The 18,782-nt window shown below is 36.3% G+C and overlaps 1 protein-coding gene across 1 annotated transcript; it reads right to left on the bottom strand.

Moving 5' to 3' along the window:
• Window positions 1-340: 340 nt before the first annotated feature.
• LOC137403775 (uncharacterized) lies at window positions 341-9,650 on the bottom strand. The gene is made up of 5 exons (XM_068089813.1): window positions 9,491-9,650; window positions 6,785-7,118; window positions 4,792-4,970; window positions 3,133-3,329; window positions 341-727 (listed from the first exon to the last, which is right to left on the bottom strand). The coding sequence occupies exons 1-4, from the start codon at window positions 9,597-9,599 to the stop codon at window positions 3,148-3,150; spliced, it is 804 nt and encodes a 267-aa protein (XP_067945914.1). The 5' UTR covers window positions 9,600-9,650; the 3' UTR covers window positions 341-727; window positions 3,133-3,147.
• Window positions 9,651-18,782: the final 9,132 nt, after the last annotated feature.

The following is an 18,782-nucleotide window of genomic DNA, read 5'->3' as shown; positions in this document are numbered from 1 at the left end:
TAATAAAATTAAAACATTGAGAATGGGTAAATGTTCTTTCATTATCAAAGGCGTTGGCAAGCTTTCCAAGTCCTTACACCTATTGAACAAGAACAAGTTACTGGTGGTTACCTTCTTGGAAAACTTATAAAAACAGACACTAGAATTATGATTGGCTCACTACTCGCGTTTAGAAAGTGAACAATTCATGTGTTGCTATGTGGTCCTAGGCAGACAACTTTAAGTCATAGTAACACCTTGAAGCGTGTTACTATGACTGTCTTTGTATTACCTTAAAGAGTCAGGGCAGTATTTGGCTCTAAGGTGGGCTAACTGATAGCCAATAATATAGACCAAGAGGTGAAAAGCTTTTCTCATTTATTGCAGACGATAACAAAGAAAGGAAATACTGTGACACAGAACATACATGTATACCGAACTACTAAGTGTACTATATTTACAACACAAATGTTTGCATGAAACATTGCAACGTAGTTATAGATTAGGTAATGCATCTGCCTTCAAAGACGGTTAATCCTAGCTACAGATATAAAACTAGGAATAAAACTCAAGTCTTATCCATTTCTTAAAAATTTTGTGCCAGCACTAAAATGATCATACATGCGTATAATTTGATAAAATGATAACGCAAAACATTGATAGTACTAAAGCTCATTGTTTGTACAAGAAAATGTACAGAGGTTTAAGACATCTTTGTACCAGATTTTCTGCAGCCACCTCCAGATTGCTAAAACAGAACAGTAGCTAATTATCAAGCAGAAAAAGACCATAGCTTCTTTTGACACAATTATTATATTCGGACAACAGATCAAGTTTACACTTTTTCTTTATGATAACAACAACCTTAATAAAAATATAGCGATGAGAGATAGTCAATTTTCTGATTTACATGTAGCATATGAAAATGCTTGCCAGCGATGACAGAATCTATCTAATAGGTTATCAACTTAGTTTCTGAATAAGTTACCAACCTACCAACTTTCAAGTACCAATTGATATTTTGACCTGATTTTACCAACTTTTTTATGCCTCACCTCAGCTTAGCAAGAATAGGCAACTCTTAATTCAAGAGTTTGATGAGAAATTTACTGTTTAATATTATTATATTTGTGTCTTCAAATGCACAGAACGTGTAAAATGGTTAGACGTATACTGTAGCCTAGCCTGTCTTGACAAGCTGTTGTTTTTGCGTAGTTGTCCCCCCGTCGAGCGGCGAGCAACAACAGCTTGTCACAAGACGTACTGCACCTGATGCATCAGCTGCACTTATAAGGAGTTGTTCTCTTCCGTCTATGCGGCTTGGCCGCGATGTTATGTCGGTCGCTTCGTTGGTAACCATAACGGATTTCACGCAAAAATTTATGTAGAAAAAAAACAAGATTACAACGTTTAACCAAAGACCAGTTTCTGTGATAAACTTTAGTAGAACTTACGAATAAAATAAACTCCAAATAAAATCCATAAGAGCAAATAAAACTGACTGATACAAAAATAGAAATAAAACTGACTGAGCGCACAAATAACGACATGTTTAGTCGCTGTTGTTGCCTAAGTTCTCAAATTCTAATAAAGTTTACTGCAGAGAGGGGTCGCCAGTTAAACGTTCTTATCTTAATTTTTCTACATAAATTTTTGCGTGAAATCCGTTATGATTACCAATGGAGCGACCGAAATAACATCGCAGCCATGCTGCGTAGACGGAAGAGAACAACTCCTTATAAATGCAGCTGATGCATCAGGTGCAGTACGTCTTGTGACAAGCTGTTGTTGCTCGCCGCTCGACGGGGGACAACTACGCAAAAACAACAACTTGTCAAGACAGGCTAACTGTAGCCAAATGCTTACAATCGTACTGCACATCAAATAAACAGGTAATCCTGAAATGTTTTTTCATAAACATGACAAAACAGGTGACTTTCAGCAATGAATATTGTTGTTAGAGTTTTGCCAAGTTGTCCAGCAGTGATTACATCAAGTGTTAATCAATTGAACGTACATAATCCTGCTGTAACAAAAAACTTGAAACAATTACACTAGAAAAGGGTAGTTGCTACAAGTACTCTCTGCCTTTGACAGTGTTTTTGGCATGAAGTAATTTTTGTTTGTATTGCTTATCTGTCAATTTCATTTCATAAAAGCTTCCTCCAACCCCTCAGTGCCGCGCCATGTCAAAAAATTTGATTATCTCACATCTATTAGTTATGGTAAGAGTTCAATATCAGTTGAACTAAGAACTAAAGTTTAAAACACTTCAGAGCCAAATATGAGAAAGTTATGCTTAATATGCTCGTTACAGCAATTACACTGAACATATATAAACACACTGCTGCAGCGCATGATATACTAGGTTCAATTTTACTCGTAACTGTTAACACTCTCCAACATGTTCTGTCTGACCTAAATGCATTTACTTGACTTTTATGTTTATAATGTTTACAATGTAGTAAAAGGTAGAATCCTAAAAGCTCAAGGCAGATATAGACATATCGAGTAGGAGCGTTCTATAAACAATTAATCGAGATAACAGTCAGTTTGATAAAATAATATATATGTATAAACAAAATAGTCCCATAATATAAACTGAATGCTACATGCATGCATATGAACACTAAAAATAAGCAGGTTTTCAGTAGGACAACAATACAACTTTTAGAGAAAAAAACATGCTGTTTGGATGTTTGAGATTTTTTCTAATAGCGATATCTCAACAAACTTTACACTCTTTATCAACAAACTTTATCTCAACAAAGTTTAGTACTACAGTTTTGCAAACGATTTTCTAACAGTAAAATACTAATAAAGAGGCAAGCCCATGGCAAATGATGTAAAACTTTGAAAATGTGTTTGTCTTAGACAAAGCAACCAAAGTTTGCAAAGAATAAAAAAACACATCGGAACTGTTTTCCGTCTTACGATTTCAATATTTGCAACCATCTATCTCGAATAAATAAGTTATTTATGAAGAAATCGTATGAAAATTGAAAGTTTCTGTTGCATCTCTCTTAACCAAACTGAACATCTGTTACTTTGCTGTTTCTTCCAACTGACGTTTTCAACGACAGCAGCCTCGCCTTAGCGACCAGTTGAAAGAAGCACCAGAAAGGTTCAGGGTGAAATGTATAGTTTACTGACCTATAAAAGATAAGCTTATATATGCTGGACCACTGTTGGATTGGCTGTAGGGTAAGAGGCACTGTCCTGCTCAACATCTTCGTAAGAAGGTGGTTTTGTGGGTGAAGCTGGCTCTGATGGTCCCGGACTCGCAGGCTGAAGGCTAACAAACATATATCTGATACGCAGAAACAAAGATCTCCCTCTCCTCGGTCTCGCTGAAAAGGTAACAACACGTGAGGTTGCTAATAACAGCTTTCCAACTTTAGTGTCAACCTAATGGGTAGTTTGTGAGAAAGCTAGAAAAAGGTATATACAGGTAACGCTAGAAAGGTTTAGCTACTGAAAATATCTGAATATAGTTTATTATTGTTTGGGTTGGCGCCTGATCAGACTTCTAGAACTGACCTTATCATAACTACTGCTTCGTCTAGTAACATTGACCAATAATTTGAGTGGCACGGAGTAAGGGTAACTACGTTAGAATTGATTTTAGTAACACTGAGTGAGGGTAATTGTTAAATTGAATTAAAATTCGGTAAGAATAAGTAGAACTGATTGGATTAAAATACTAACATGCCTTGAGAAGAAAATTTTTTTTGGGCGTTTTTTCCTATCACAATTGAAAAAAAAGAAATAGGTTTTTAAAAAATTATGATTTATTTGAATTGTGGGAATTCAACTTTCACTATCAAGAAAGACACATGAAACATTGGAGTATCATTATACCATAAAAAAGGTAAGCAGCATTACAAAATACTCGTTATTAATATTTTCCACTCCAAAGTTACAAATATTTTAATCTAGATGGAGTAACTTTTAAAAGAATATTTTAGACTAAGACAAGATAACTCTCTAAGACTGATATGTTCACCCCTACAAGCTAAACGGATTTGATCTTATCAAACGAATAAACCTCGGGTAAAACTAATCATAATATTTGATATTATTCTAACATAACATAACCATTTCAGTGCATATATTAGATATTATTGGCCTCCATTCTTTCACGAATCACGATGCATGCACATCAAGACCAGCTGACAGAGGTTTTATGAACTATTGTCTCTTGGCCTAGCTATGTAAAACTTTGCCAATTGTAGTAAACATGATGTCATCGGTTTACTACACAAAAGTATCTGCTCCGCTTAACAATAGCAGTAGAGGTCTTTGTTTACATTTGCTCAAATAACCTTGATTATCAAGAAAGTGGTATTTAACTCAGAGTCAGTAACCCGAGACCATTGAGGCAAGCCGTAGACTGTAGACCTTGATATACAGCATGTTTCTAACCATGCTGTATATTAAGTAAACAGACCATCACATGTCAAAATAAATTCCAAGTGACGTTTTAGCTATAAATATCTTTTTATTGTTTTGAAAAGTAGTCCAGCTAATTGGTTTTTTCAGGCTTCAATCAATGGCCCACATATAAATGCAAGTCGACAAGGAACTAAAAGGAAAATGTGCGAGTTGTTGTTAAAACGATGTCTCCCACCGCTGACAGAGAAATTTATTTATGAAATCGCTTTACCTATTGCCAAGAGATCAAGAAACTGTCATTAAACACACTTTATTAACCGTTTCATCTTCAATCTAATAGTCATCAAAATCATTTGGTCGTTTTTATCAGTTTACTTAATTGAGAAAGTAAACGGTTTCTCGCTATTAAGCACTCACTGTTGAGAATAGTACGGCGAGGTGGTGTTGGCAAGTCATCTGGGCCTATGAGAGAGTCAAGGTCATCAGGTCGGTTTTTGCAGCACGTGGAGCAGTTGCAGCAGCATATGATTCCACCTCCTATCAGCAAGACACCCGCTAGCACTGTCACTATGATGATGATAGGACTCACTGACACTCTGCAATCAGACAACGCTTCTCACTCAATGGTCAATTCATGATAAACTACACTTGGTCATTTTTAGTGCATTCAAATAAACAACCAATTTCACTATGCCTGCTTATAACTTTCATTTGTCTTTGATCGCATGATTAGCCAGTTGTTTGTTATTATTGTGGGGGCAGGTCTCAAGGGCTTCAACCTTAGCAACTATTGGTTAGACACTATCTCTCACAGAACTGCAACTATTGGCTAACTACTCAATAAGTTACTCCCCATCAATCCAGAGATAAACTGGAAAGAAGAAAAAGGATTTTCCTTAACTATCGTTGCTTCTTTTATCAGTTTCTGTGCAGTTTTATAATCAGCTAAGTAATTGATGCATTTTTTGTCGCTCTCATGGAGCTAAGGCTATGTGGTTGCTCCAGCGGAAACAATCTATAAATCTAATGTTAATTACAATACCCGGCAAGGTGATCGACATTACGCAGAGTTAGTAGTTATCATCTCCTCGGCCATGAAGAAGATATAATGCTTGCTGATTAGGAATTGGCTTGCCTAAAAACCCTCAAACGAGCTGACTATATGAGTGACACTCAGTTTCAAAATTCTTCTACAGAATTATTTAGCTCCCTTCACATAGATCTGTTGTTGAAGTTAATCATAGCCCTAGATGCACAGGCTATACTTCACCGATAAGGATAATTAAAGGAGCATTGGTCATCATGCAGCAGTATAAGCTAGTGTTTGATAGAAAACGTTGCAGTGAAATTCCCTACGGACAACACAGCCATTAAAGTGTTTGCCTAGTTCATAAATGTCAGCTAGTAAAAATGTGTCTATCCACGGTCATAAAAAGTCATAAGAGAACTTGAAGAGCTGTTAAACATGACTTCAATGAAAATGGCTTCTTTGAAAGAACTCTGTTTTATGTTAGTCATTGCAAACAGTTTTAATGCTGAGAAAATCTGTAAATGCCCTACAATTTGGTTCAAAAACTGTTGATTTCTTACTACAGTCAGAATTTTATTGCCTGTACTTTAAAATAAAAATTGGCTTGTTGCACTTATCAAGTTGTAACATCAATAAACTAGAGTTAAAAGGGGCTGTAGGGGGCAAGGCGTTAGCTGCTTAATGGTTTCTATATTATATATGATGACAGTTAGGTTTTATTATATAAAACTGTAGGTTGCAGGTAAAACTGGTGCACACTGAAAAGTTGATGTGAGTATTGCTAGGCATTCAATTCTTCAGTCAAACTGAATTTATGAGTTTCACTCAACGACCAATGCTTTCACCATTTGCTGCTAAATATTAATATGCTTATTGGCTAATAACAACTGCTACGAATGTTTACTGTGATAAGAATTGTGTTCATCTGTCCGTTCGTCTGTTCGTCGAAAGCCATGGTAGGATTTTGACAAAAAAATTCATTGTATGCAATTCGAACCCTCTACATCTAGCTTGGGGACGCTAATACCTGTAGGCTATCAATCGACCAACATCTAGCAATTTGGATTAATTGTGCTGATGGTCTATACACCTGACAACCCCTCACATCTGAGAATCTACCTCAACCTCAATGGCTAATACTAACCACTCAAGCTAGGTTAGGATATGTTATTGCAGAATCACTCGCTGATGTGGTGCAATATGATTACACTGAGTTTGGTACTGGCAAACAAGGAACTAAAAAGATAGTATGCAATACGTCATCGCATGTCATGTGCCAGGTTGTTTTCAACCACTGCCATGGATGAGCAAAGCTTACTAACGAGACCCAATTTAGCTGTTAGAACTACTGCTGCTACAAAGGAATTTATGCTGACTCACTTGCTGTCATCAGGTTCATCATAGCCTATCGTTATGATATCTTTAGGAGGAATAGTCGTTTCATCATAGCCTCTCGTTATGATATCTTTAGGAGGAATAGTCGGTTCCAGGAATGGGTTAACAGGCTCATCTGTGTTGGCAGGTATATATTCTCCTCCGTCATGACAATCTCGTCCTTCGTGAGCGCAAGTTAGTCGTAAGCCTGCGTCATCGTGATGCAGGCAGCAACCGAAGCTGTAGTCGAGAGTCTCGGTCTCCATTAGGCAGCCGTCAACCTCAACCCATGGTTCCGCCGGCATCCAGCATTTGTATGTCACTTCCCATTCCCCTTGATCTACGATTGAAGTATTCAAGACATGATGCCTTTGCCATCGTACTCCAGCATGGTATCATGACAAACAAAACTTACATCAGTTTTTGAATCAAGAAAATATTTGTAAGACCGGTCTAAGACATTGGAACACAAATGAGAATGTTTGATTGGAGAGTAGCGACTGTGTGAGCATGCTACACTCAATTCACCTATACAGCTACGGTATGCTAAACCATCACACGTCCATTTCCTTAATGCTTTTAGAAACCTAATAATCATTGCCGGACTGTAGAACAGCTTTGATGAGATGCGTAGCTGATCTGTAGCCTAGATATTTGCTATGGCTACACACATGATTCTACAATGCTATGCATTAATAATACATTGACCAATGAGAAATGTCATCAATTGTGTAAAGTCCTAAAATCTTTTCCAGCGTGATGGGTGTTGTCAGCTATTCATAGCTAAATATAGAACATCAATGATCCTTGATAACAATATTTCGGTGACAAGTGAGAATAGCTTTATCCGTGAATAATTATTTGTGTAAAGCCCCGTTGTCAGTGCCGTTCCAAAAATAATTCAACTCTAAGTCAGCATGTGCTAGAGGTGAATAAATTGGGATGCAGGTTATGCTCATAGGGAATTAACTCTTTTGTTCAATAACAGATGCATTCATTTTGTTCTATCAAAATAGATAACCAGGCTCCTTTTAAAACGAAGCATCGATTACCCATTGAGTCATCGACAGCGCAGTTACATTACGATATAAATGACCCATTTTATCGGTGTGCATAGCTAATCATTTGCTCTGTTCTGTTACAATGTACAACAATCAATGCAAGTACAATAACATTTACTGTTCGTATATGGCCTAGCAGGAGGCGAGCCAGATTTGCGTAACGAACTGTGGTTGCCATATAAAAACACTTTTCGTGAGCATTCCAGGATTGAGCTGGCTGAATCAGATCAGCTAGACTGCTAACAAGCTGCTCTATACAAAAATAAATAGGTGAAACGCAACAATGCTCTTTAGTTGGTAAGCAAATCTGTTCGACGATCGCTTGCGATTCACAGTTAGGAAGACAAAATCGCTGAAAGAGTAAAAGTCTACAGAAAGAGTAAAATTATGGACGATATGTTTTTAGGATAGAAAACCAAGTAAGAAGTATCTCTAACCATTACACCTGACATTTACCCTCAAAGCAGCTCCATGTAATTGACACAGCTTGCTAAAAATTTATTACAGGCTCACGCCAGATAAGAATTCACTAAGTAATGGGTCGATCAGGCATCTTCTGGCCGCGACAACCCGGAGAGCATCTTGTAAAACAGTAGTGAGCAGGCTGGAGCTGGTTATTGTTTTTCTAGAGAGAAGTAAACATCGCTAAAAGCAGAAGTAAAGCTGTCAATGCTATTTTAAGTGGCAGTTTGGCCTGGCTGTAGAAATGATTACTCACCCCCATCTATAATCATATGCTGCTAATAACACTGGAGCTGCTTCATCAAGCATACAAAATGGCGTCGAAAGAAGGGTGAACAAAGAAATACAAGGAAGTTAAAGAAGGAAGAAGGGTGGCTAAGCCAGCTCATGATAAAAACATGAATCTAAGACCACAAAATCTATAAAAGTTGTTAGCGAGTCAACAGATTACATCATTGAAAACACTTTGAAGGCGATTGTGGTGCAAGAGTTTTACAGTCAAGTCATCTGCTTATTCATGTGAATTTGTTTACATTTGACGTTGAGTAATACAGCTCATTAAAAAACAGCCATTTGCCAAAAGAAAGTAATGCTGGACACGTACAGTTTTTACTAAAAGTTAATGATTAGAGTGCCAAAATATGCATGAACAAAATGGCTACCAGGTCTCACTGATAGGAAAGTGTAATCGTGATATCATTGATCAACTGATTGTATCAAGTTATTTTCCCTCAACACAGACAGACTGCCAGTCATTATGGCAGATACAGCCAGCACAACATATGATTTTACTAGCAGATGATTCAAAGGTGCAAAATCATTCAGTCCGAACATATCTTAACCTTTATCCAAAAACTGGCATTCTACAAAAATATGGAAAGAATTTTAAGATATTTTGTTTTGATGCTTGTAGCCATTTGTAATTAACTTTGAGCCCAACTCTTCTCCATTGCCTTTTTTTCATGTAGATAACATTTAGTTAGTTTCAGATGTTGTTTATTTTTGTCCAAGCAGTATCTTACCTCTCTGAATCCTAAACGAAGATAGAGAAGATGTATTTCTATACACTTAAAAAGAGTTGTCAAGGCAAAAGTCTTCTCCTACGAAGAAAAGAAACGATTTGGTTTGCTCATAATTTCTATGTCACATATATAGAACAGCCAAGCAAATTCTACAAAACTTTACTTACAGTTAGGATCTATGTTGTAGTAGGGGTGATATTCATACGAGTCGTCACCGGTAGCAGCTGAAAGGCCGCAGAGCGCAAAGATTGCTACTAAGAATCCTATCTTTTCCATTTTTGCTCTCAGCACTCGTCGTGGCTGTCACAATTTTAGGAATGAGCTATCTTTCAAGCAGTAGTGCTTATTATGAGCACTTGCGCAAGCAGTGATAAGCGTCCAATCATACCGATAGAGAGCTCTTCAGAGGCGCATAATAACTGTTATGACGTGTGAACTTGATGCTATCTTGTTGACAATACAAGCCTAGTAATGCCTAACACGGTTGTAGAACTTGTCATACCAGGTTATAAAGTTCGAGACTTGAATTTCCTGTCACAGTGCTAGTTTACAGACATGAAGACAACAACATAGTGTTTAGGTGCAAGCGATGGTAACTGCAGGTTGTTTGCTCTCTGATGAGTAAACACTCTGTAAAAAGGTTTGGTTTAAATAAACAGCAAAGAAATATGGCTAAACCCTACAAAATGCATAAAACCGGTTTTTTTTATTCACATTACAAGGCTCAGTCTTATCAAATTCTTAAGCACTGCTTTTGACATTTTTAGTCATATTTGTAAAATGGACATTATGGAAATTCTGACCAATTTGCTGAATTCCCTAGTTTTATGGCTTTAAAATTTTTGCTTACGCCAGCAGTTTAAACGTTACATGACTGCATTTTACAATTGTAGTTATTTATAAGACTACTAGGTGAATGCCTGGCATTGCACAAGTAATAAAATAATTACCCAAAAAATTTGAGTAACATAGGCTAGTAACTTAAACCATAACTGCCACGTACAACTTTTATCGCATTTACTAGATAAAGCAGACACGCTGATTCCGATTTTGTACTCAAAATAAAGATTAGTCCACTAACTTTCAGAGTAATGAAGGCTTTTTTACAGCGTTTTAATATCGGTCTCGAAAACAACACGATCGGCACAACAAGCTCCGCCCATAAATACGTGACGTAACCTAGCTTTTTAGGAACAGAAGTTACGTAGAGATGTTTAGACCGACTTAGAATAATAGAGATGGGTGTTTTAAAATCCATTAATATCTAAATTCAGCCTTAAAAATAATATCAGTCTTTTCTGAAAGGTAGATAAGCTATTTAACATTGCATATTTAAAAAAGCGCGATAACAACGCTAGCTTGTGATAAAACCGCGCTTTTTGAGCTCATTTTTCTCGGCGTTCAGCCCATTTAAACATCATATTACAAGCTACGAGCAATTTTAAATAGTTTATATACCTTTCATAAAAGACTGAGATTATTTTACAGGCTGGATTTAAATAATAATGGGTTTAAGACACCCATCTCTATTATCCTAAATCGGACTAAACATTCCTTACTTCCGTTCCTCAAAAAGCTAGGTTTCGTCACATATTTATGGGCGGAGCTTGTAATGCCGATTGTGTTGTTTTCGAAACGGATATTGAAACGCTTTAAAAAGCCTAAATGACTGAAGGCTAGTGGACCAATCTTTATTTTGAGCACAAAATCGGAATCAGCGTGGCTGATTTACCTAAAAAATACGATAAAAGTTGTACGTGACAGTTATGGTTTAAGCTAGTCTAAATCGTTACTATATACAGAGCCTTGTCTAAAACCAGCTTAAAGGTTGACTTGCAACAAAATTCACATTACAGTTATTTGAGATCAAAAGATTCACCATGCTTTAGTCTGTTGTGTCGTAGGTGCCAAATATGTGGGAATGTGATTACAAGCTCTTAAAAGCTAAAAAACGAACAGTTAATCGCTGCCACACTAAACCGCCGTAGTTTGGATTCTCTTTCCAAAATGGCTCAAATGTGATGTAACTGTGAGAGATGGTTTCTGTTTACACTTTCATGCAACCTTTCATGCGACTAAACCAACTAGACATACTTCTGCTGACTCTACTTTCAGGTTCCGCGCCTTGATTAGCCTTGCTATTGCGCACAGGGACCTCATCATCACCTTCCCTGGAGTGACATTTTTTTTTCTATTTCTCTTGTCTTTTTATACTGTTAGAAACACTCTTCATGTTATTTTTTGTGGTTATATTATAGATGAAAATAAACAAACAAACAAACAACCTTATTCGTCGAAATATTTTCACAAATAACTTCACGCATTCAATAAAACCATGTCTATTGTTCTTACGCGTCTGTTTTATCGTCATTGTAAATGCTGTCACTTTTAGCAGTGATATCTTATAACTTGCCGTAAAAATTCATTTAATTTTTTAGCCTTATCTCGAGGGAGTACATATCATTGTCTGAAAATCATAACGAGCCTGTTGGTCACCTGTGATAATCGAAAAGTGCTGCAAAAATTATTTGCGAAGTATTGGGTCACATGATCAGTTTACGACTTGCCAATTAGACCAGGCCGAAACAAAACTGTAAAGTAGCGAGCATCTATATTTGATACGGGTCTTCAGTAAAACCCAAAGTGTTTGTCATAAACTAGTGCTACGATAAGTTTTATATTGAGCTTTTTATTGGCCTTTCAATTCACGTGAGAACATCACGTGACAAGACAATAACCAAATTCCATGGCTACATCATCGAAATAAAGATATTCCAAACTACGGCGGCTTTTCGTTTTTGAGCTTTTAAGAGCTTGTAATCACATTCCTACATATTTGGCACCTACAACACAACAGAGTAAGACATGGTGAATCTTTTGATACCAAATAACTGTAATGTGAATTTTGTTGCAAGTCAACCTTTAATAATCGCTATTTTACGTCTAATGATTTCTCACGCAATCATTATGTTCAAACGTGCTAGTAACTAATAGTATTCTCCTAATGCTTTAAGGGTGTGTATTTTAACCGATGTAACTAGTATGGCTACAATATAGCTATATATATATAGAAATATAGCTGCTTGGCCTAGTGGATAGAATGTCTGCCTGCAGACCTGGAGGTTCTGATCTCAAATCCACTGCAGAGTGAACTTTTTATATCTAATTCTTTATTGCTATAACTGGGCATACGTAGGACCAACAGACCAGCAGACAAATGACAACCACCGAGATTTATATGTGTATATAGTTTATTATTTCTAACAATATAATCATAATATTTCAATTTTCGGCAATCGTTTTGATGTTAAAAGAACAAAACACAGTTTTGGAGAAGCAAAAACACTCGTGATTCAGCTCCAAGCTGTGACACAAAGAGATCACTTGGTTGACAAAACATACATGCAATAATATCAACATTGATGATTAGCCAATGCTTGAATGCGAGACAAAAGCATTTCTGTTGGCCGCCAATTTTATTTATTTCCTCCTACTAGTTGTCAGGCTACGTCGCTCTGCTCTGCTATCCAACCTGGCAGATAATTATAGCGCAAGGTTGAAGCAAATTTTTCTGACAAGGAAAAGGTTTATGTCATATTTATAGTCTTGCATTAGTACTGAAGAGATGGTTATAAAGTTACACCAATCAGATTGTATGTACATCTTGTGAAGGGTGCTAGCAAGCAATTCTTCCTTCACACAAGTAACAACTTAAAAAAATTGTCTGTAAAAATTAGCTATTTTCAGAAGCCATATATTTAAAACTTTTTAATGCATATTCTGCTTTCATAAATAAAAAATTTAGCGGACAATTTAAAAAAATCTAGTTCAAAAAATTGGACAATTTTGATATAGGCCTATCTATACAGCGTTGCAGTTATTTCAGGTTAATATTTTGCAAAGATTACAAATGTTTCTGTCTATTTTCACTGCTTGACAATATAGACAAAACAGGGTAGATCTTATGTAGTTAAATTTACACAAAAATATTATTTAAACTCCAACCTGTAATAATACCTTCTACTGTTAATACAATAATAATTTGTGCTGCCAGGTAATCATTAATCACCTAATAGGCAAAAAGTATTTGTGAGAAGTCTGCTTAGAGAGATCAATTTATTTATTTCTGAAATTAATGTCCTTTGGGATAATCTATTAAGACTATTATATATAGACTAAGATATTGTTTCCTTTATTGCTATGTTGATCGGGTGTATACTTCATATGCGTTCATCTAAGTAATGTTAAAGCGGAAAAAGTCAAGAAATTATACAAATGGCAACCAGTTTGTATTTCCTGATGATTATACAATGTAAGTGTTTTCATAACACCTTTCATAAGTCTCAATAAAAATCAGACTGCTAATAAAAATCACCCATGACAACTTACGTTGCTGCCAAGTTTAGGTAAAGCTGCTACAAGATATCAGTTATGCATGGCTGCAAAACCCTTCAAGTCTCGCAGGTTTGCTATGCAATGCATTGTCATAGTCGATGTGGTACATCTACCAACTACATGTAGTTGCCAATATATGTTTGCTCGTCGTCATAGCTACCTTGCTCTTGGCTAACAATGTGATTTTGTAACATTAATGAAGAGCTGACAAATCAGATAAAAGATCCAAAAAATCACTGAGCCAAATATTAGAAACACACTACTTACTCTCTTTCCACTTTTCACAAAGACTGCCTTTTTGTGTTGAAAAGAAAAACCTAATGTAATGCAATCCATTAGTAGGAATTGCTTGCATTTCTTCAAATTTTTCTCTGTTTGAGTGCTTTTGAAATTTCTTGTAAAACTCTAGAAAAAAAAAATGTAGCATTTTTCCTGTTTGCATGCAAGTGGATAAAGCAGCTTGCATTCAATTACTCTATGTTGACAGCTACTTTGGGCTATCAAAATAGTATTAAAGTGATACCAAACATGGCGTAACTTGCTTTTACATTAGAGATAGTTTAAACCAACGTAATTTATATATTTTGTTGTGATTTTACAATTTGACTTATAACACCCCCATCTTTTTGTACTTTAACTTACAGAATTGTCATGTATTGAAGAAGTTCAGACGTCTTATATTAACCATTTTTTTGTACGCCGAGACAACTATATTTGTTTGTCAAAAAGTTTATATGACTGGACCAAGGTAAGAATACATGTTGAACTCACCTGCTCTGGAGACTTCTGAATAGATGAAACTGCCTTCTTATGTGCCTTACCACAAGAGCCTATTAAACACATGATAGGCTCTGGCTGTAACATCACCAGACACTGATAATGCAGTATTTGTTTGTTAATTTATTGTATATTATATATTATGTTTCGTCCTAGGAAGCAAAAGATATTTTGTCAACATCAGTGTTTGCGTTTAAAATGGAGTTCAAACTGCTGATATCGGGTTGATTTACACATTTGGTTGCGGGCTCTCGTTTCTGTATGCCAACAACCCTAAGCGTGACTATAATATTGCTATATCGTTAGTATTGTTATATTGTTAGTATTGCTATATTGTTAGTATTGTTATATTGTTAGTATTGCTATATTGTTAGTATCGTTATATTGTTAGTGTTGTTATATTGTTAGTATCGTTATATTGTTAGTATCGTTATATTGTTAGTATTGTTATATTGTTAGTATTGCTATATTGTTAGTATTGTTATATTGTTAGTATTGTTATATTGTTAGTATTGCTATATTGTTAGTATTGCTATACTGTTAGTATTGCTATATTGTTAGTATTGCTATATTGTTAGTATGCTATATTGTTAGTGTTGTTATGTTGTTAGTATTGCTATAATTCTAGTCAAATAGGCAACCACTTGCTAAATATCATTACTAGGTGGCTTCCAGTTCAGTATTCAACTCATTTTAGGGGAGCCTTTTGTAACCATAACGAAAGTACCCTGTGTAAATTGATCTACTGAATGGCTGCTTCCTGTGAAGTATTTAAAAATAAGTTGTGCCGGTAGATGTGGTGTGTTTATCAGATCAAACAGTGATGTGCTTGCCTCAAAGGGACACAACCACAATGATTAGTCTTGCTCAATAGTGGTATGAGGAACTTGTGATGATATTATTGCCCCATCTTGGCAAGTGATGGTGTCTCATTTATGAACCGTACTGATATGCTCTCTATTAAGTTATGGAATCAATGGAGCAAGGCTGAACCTGAATGAGACGTTTGAAGTAGGATTCACTAGCAAAGAACTTGTAAAAGTGGTTCGCCATGTCTAAGCAACAGCAATGGATAGATTCATAACAACCGTTGGCTAAACAGAAGTATTTCTAAATATTATAACTATAACGCTTGGAACGATGGAGTTTGAGTGATACACGACTTGTGAAGTATGTACTAAAAAGCTGAGCTGTTATCTGCTAGCAAGCTAAAATCACGACCTTAACCTTATCTGCCAACTAGTTTGGTTTGAAAAAGTTAGGACTCGCAGCTAGCAACAAAGATGTTCGAGTCTTCACCACGACACGAGCGCGCAACTCTCATACAAAGGTGGTGTCGTTGTTTGCACATACAGTCAAACATGGATAACTCGCCCACGGATAGCTCGAACACATGGTTAATTCGAATGATTTCTTTGGTCTGTTCCCACGTAATGATAAATTGCTATAGATACATATGTAACTCGAACTCAACACTGTTAACTCGAACTGTTTTTTGCCCAACGGCTACCGAAATGGTTGTTATCGCTTTAGAAAATCACTTTATTCCAAGCCATAGAGGTAAACCTCAACTTTTCGTAATTCATAAGCGTCGTTATTACCACCATCGACAAAATATTTTTGTCAACGACTTTTCTAAAGGTTTGGTGAAATTTGATTTATACCAAACATCCGCTTATCGATCGCCCTTCGGAAGCAAGGTAAAGTGAGGTAATCTTTGCATAAACTTCAAGAAAAATCGGCAAAATTGATCGTGGGTAAAACGCTCAAAAGAAAAAGATGTCTTTTCTTTTGAGCATTTCAACAACGATCAAGTTTTGCCAATGTCAATCTAAAAAACGTCCTGGCAATAACATCACCTCAAACAACGAACCAATCTCAAGTGATAGAAAAATATCTATACTTTTTGATAAAAACGTTTTAAACTTTACATTAGAAGCATTTAATTTGAAACAAGCCATTTGTGCTTTTGATTTATATTATAGTTTGTATATGTACATACATCTACTAATAAATAAGTAAATACATGGACTTGTGACAGTGCTCTGATAACTTGAACGCTCTGATAATTCGAACACTTTCGCTCGGACCGGTGAAGTTCGAGTTATCCATGTTTGACTGTACTTTGTAATACTAGAAAACGAGCACTAAAGGAATAAACTCTCAATATTAGCAGAAATACTGACTTGTTCAACTGCTGCATGAATGTATAACCAACCAATCAGTATTAATAGAAATGTTTAGGAAGCCATTATGGATTATGGCATACTTCAGGAGTTGAAACGGGAACGTACACTCAGATGAACATGTATGACTATGTATAGAAAATAAATTATTACGAACTTAATGGAAATACTGAAAATACTATTTAGTGATAGAGTCACAAATGAAGCGATATGTAGGAGAACAGGTCTTGCATTCATGACACATATACTCATTGATAGAAACCCAAGGTAGATCGGTAATGTCTACAGATCGTAATCAGACAGGTTACCTTGAAATCATGTCCCCACAGAGCTCTGCTAGGACTCTAAGAATCAGGCATGACATTGACTCCAGTTTAAGGATGTAGCAAAAAAGAATCTAAAGTGGGACATAATTATGGACACTTGACGACAAATTACTAATAGATCAGTCATCGTCAACTCGACAGACTGATAATGACGATGATATATTACGATACACTTATAGATGGTACTCGTGTCCGAACTTTCTGTGCATTACTCATTGATACTGCAACTAACAGCTTAGTTTTGACCCTGAGTTTCCATTGTCATAGTATCCTTGCTAGCTTTAAACATACCAAAAAAGTATTTTCTTTTTCCTTCCCATTTATCGTCTATCCATTACCTACTATTGTATTTCCATTGCAATGCTTTTGTGATCTAAAACTTATCCATCTACTTTCTAACTACCAAACAATTGCTAAATGACAGTTATCAGCAAGTACGTGCGATCAGCGAGCTGGTCTGCTGTAGCGGCTAGCCAAAAGACGAGTTTATCCTATCCCCGCCTCAAGTGCCATGGCACGCCTTCTGAGAAGTCTAAACAGATTCTTTGTTAAGTATTTTACTTCGTTTCAGCAATTTGACCAGACTCACCCTCTCAGCCTAGAGCTGGTGGTACTGGTTTAGTCGCAGCAATCTGACTCATAATGCAAGGTTGTATTAGGGCACGAGGTTGCAAGAGTACAAGTACCTGACCTATATTGTCATCCTCTCTACTACAATCGCCCTGCAGTGGAAGGCAAGCACACTCACTGACCTTTCGTTCTTGAGTATTCTATTTTAGTACATGTACATGGCATATAAACAGCTTTATTACTTGCTTGCTTTGCTTGACACCTCTCCAAGACTGCTGACTGTTCCATATAAAAACAACTAATGAAACATATGGTACAGATGTGCATTGCAATGGCTCTTTACAGCAATCTAGCAAATTGTTTTAACTTGAGCAAGTTACTACAAAAGTTGAAAGAAAATACACAAAAACACACTTGTAGATACACTAGTAGGAATACATAAAAACACTAAATGCAGGTTAATCACCATGTTTTTGTTTTCAAAGTTAAGGCCATTCACAGTACTTTAGTCATGCTTGTTGGGCAAACGATACGTCGATTACTGCCCATATGCAGTATTGCCTTCTACTCCTAACTAGAAAGAGGACAGATGACAAGCGCGATTGAAAAATTTATGTTAAATTTGTTCTACAAAATAACGTACAGATCTTTAGGTATCTTGCTTGGAATTTGTGGCAACTACAAGTATGTCAGAATATTTTTGGTTTCTACCATAATTGTTATACTGGCAATGAATCGACTGCGAGTTGTACACAGTGAAACAAGTTTTACGGTTAAGCCTGATCTACTTTGTATTGTCAAAGTATTGGCGTAGCGATACCTGTTCAATAAGGGCAGGTCTCCTGGTTGGACTCCCTTGACAACAAGCCAGGAAAGTCCTAGCTAAGCTAGGCAATTTTAATAGCTTTAACTTTTTCCAACACGCACCTTCAGCTTTAGTGCTTCAACACCACCAACAACACCTACAACACCTACAACCATTGAACTTAAAACCCCTGGAATGGCAAGAGGTCATTCGCGAGTACGGAAATCCGGTCGACGCCATTATCAGTTAATGTTCAAGTTAATTTCATTGCATTCAATGTGAGAAAGAAATCTAATTTCAGATTTAACAGCTATGGAAGGTCACGAATACACCGCTCAATCAAAGGAACAGACTACTGAGATTGCTACTAATAATTTATGTACGAGAGATAAGGGTGTAG

This window comes from Watersipora subatra, chromosome 9 (assembly GCF_963576615.1).
Source record: "Watersipora subatra chromosome 9, tzWatSuba1.1, whole genome shotgun sequence".
In the NCBI taxonomy this organism is placed as follows: domain Eukaryota; kingdom Metazoa; phylum Bryozoa; class Gymnolaemata; order Cheilostomatida; family Watersiporidae; genus Watersipora; species Watersipora subatra.
Note: the sequence above shows the minus strand (reverse complement) of the source record. Positions and strands in the feature narration are given on the sequence as shown.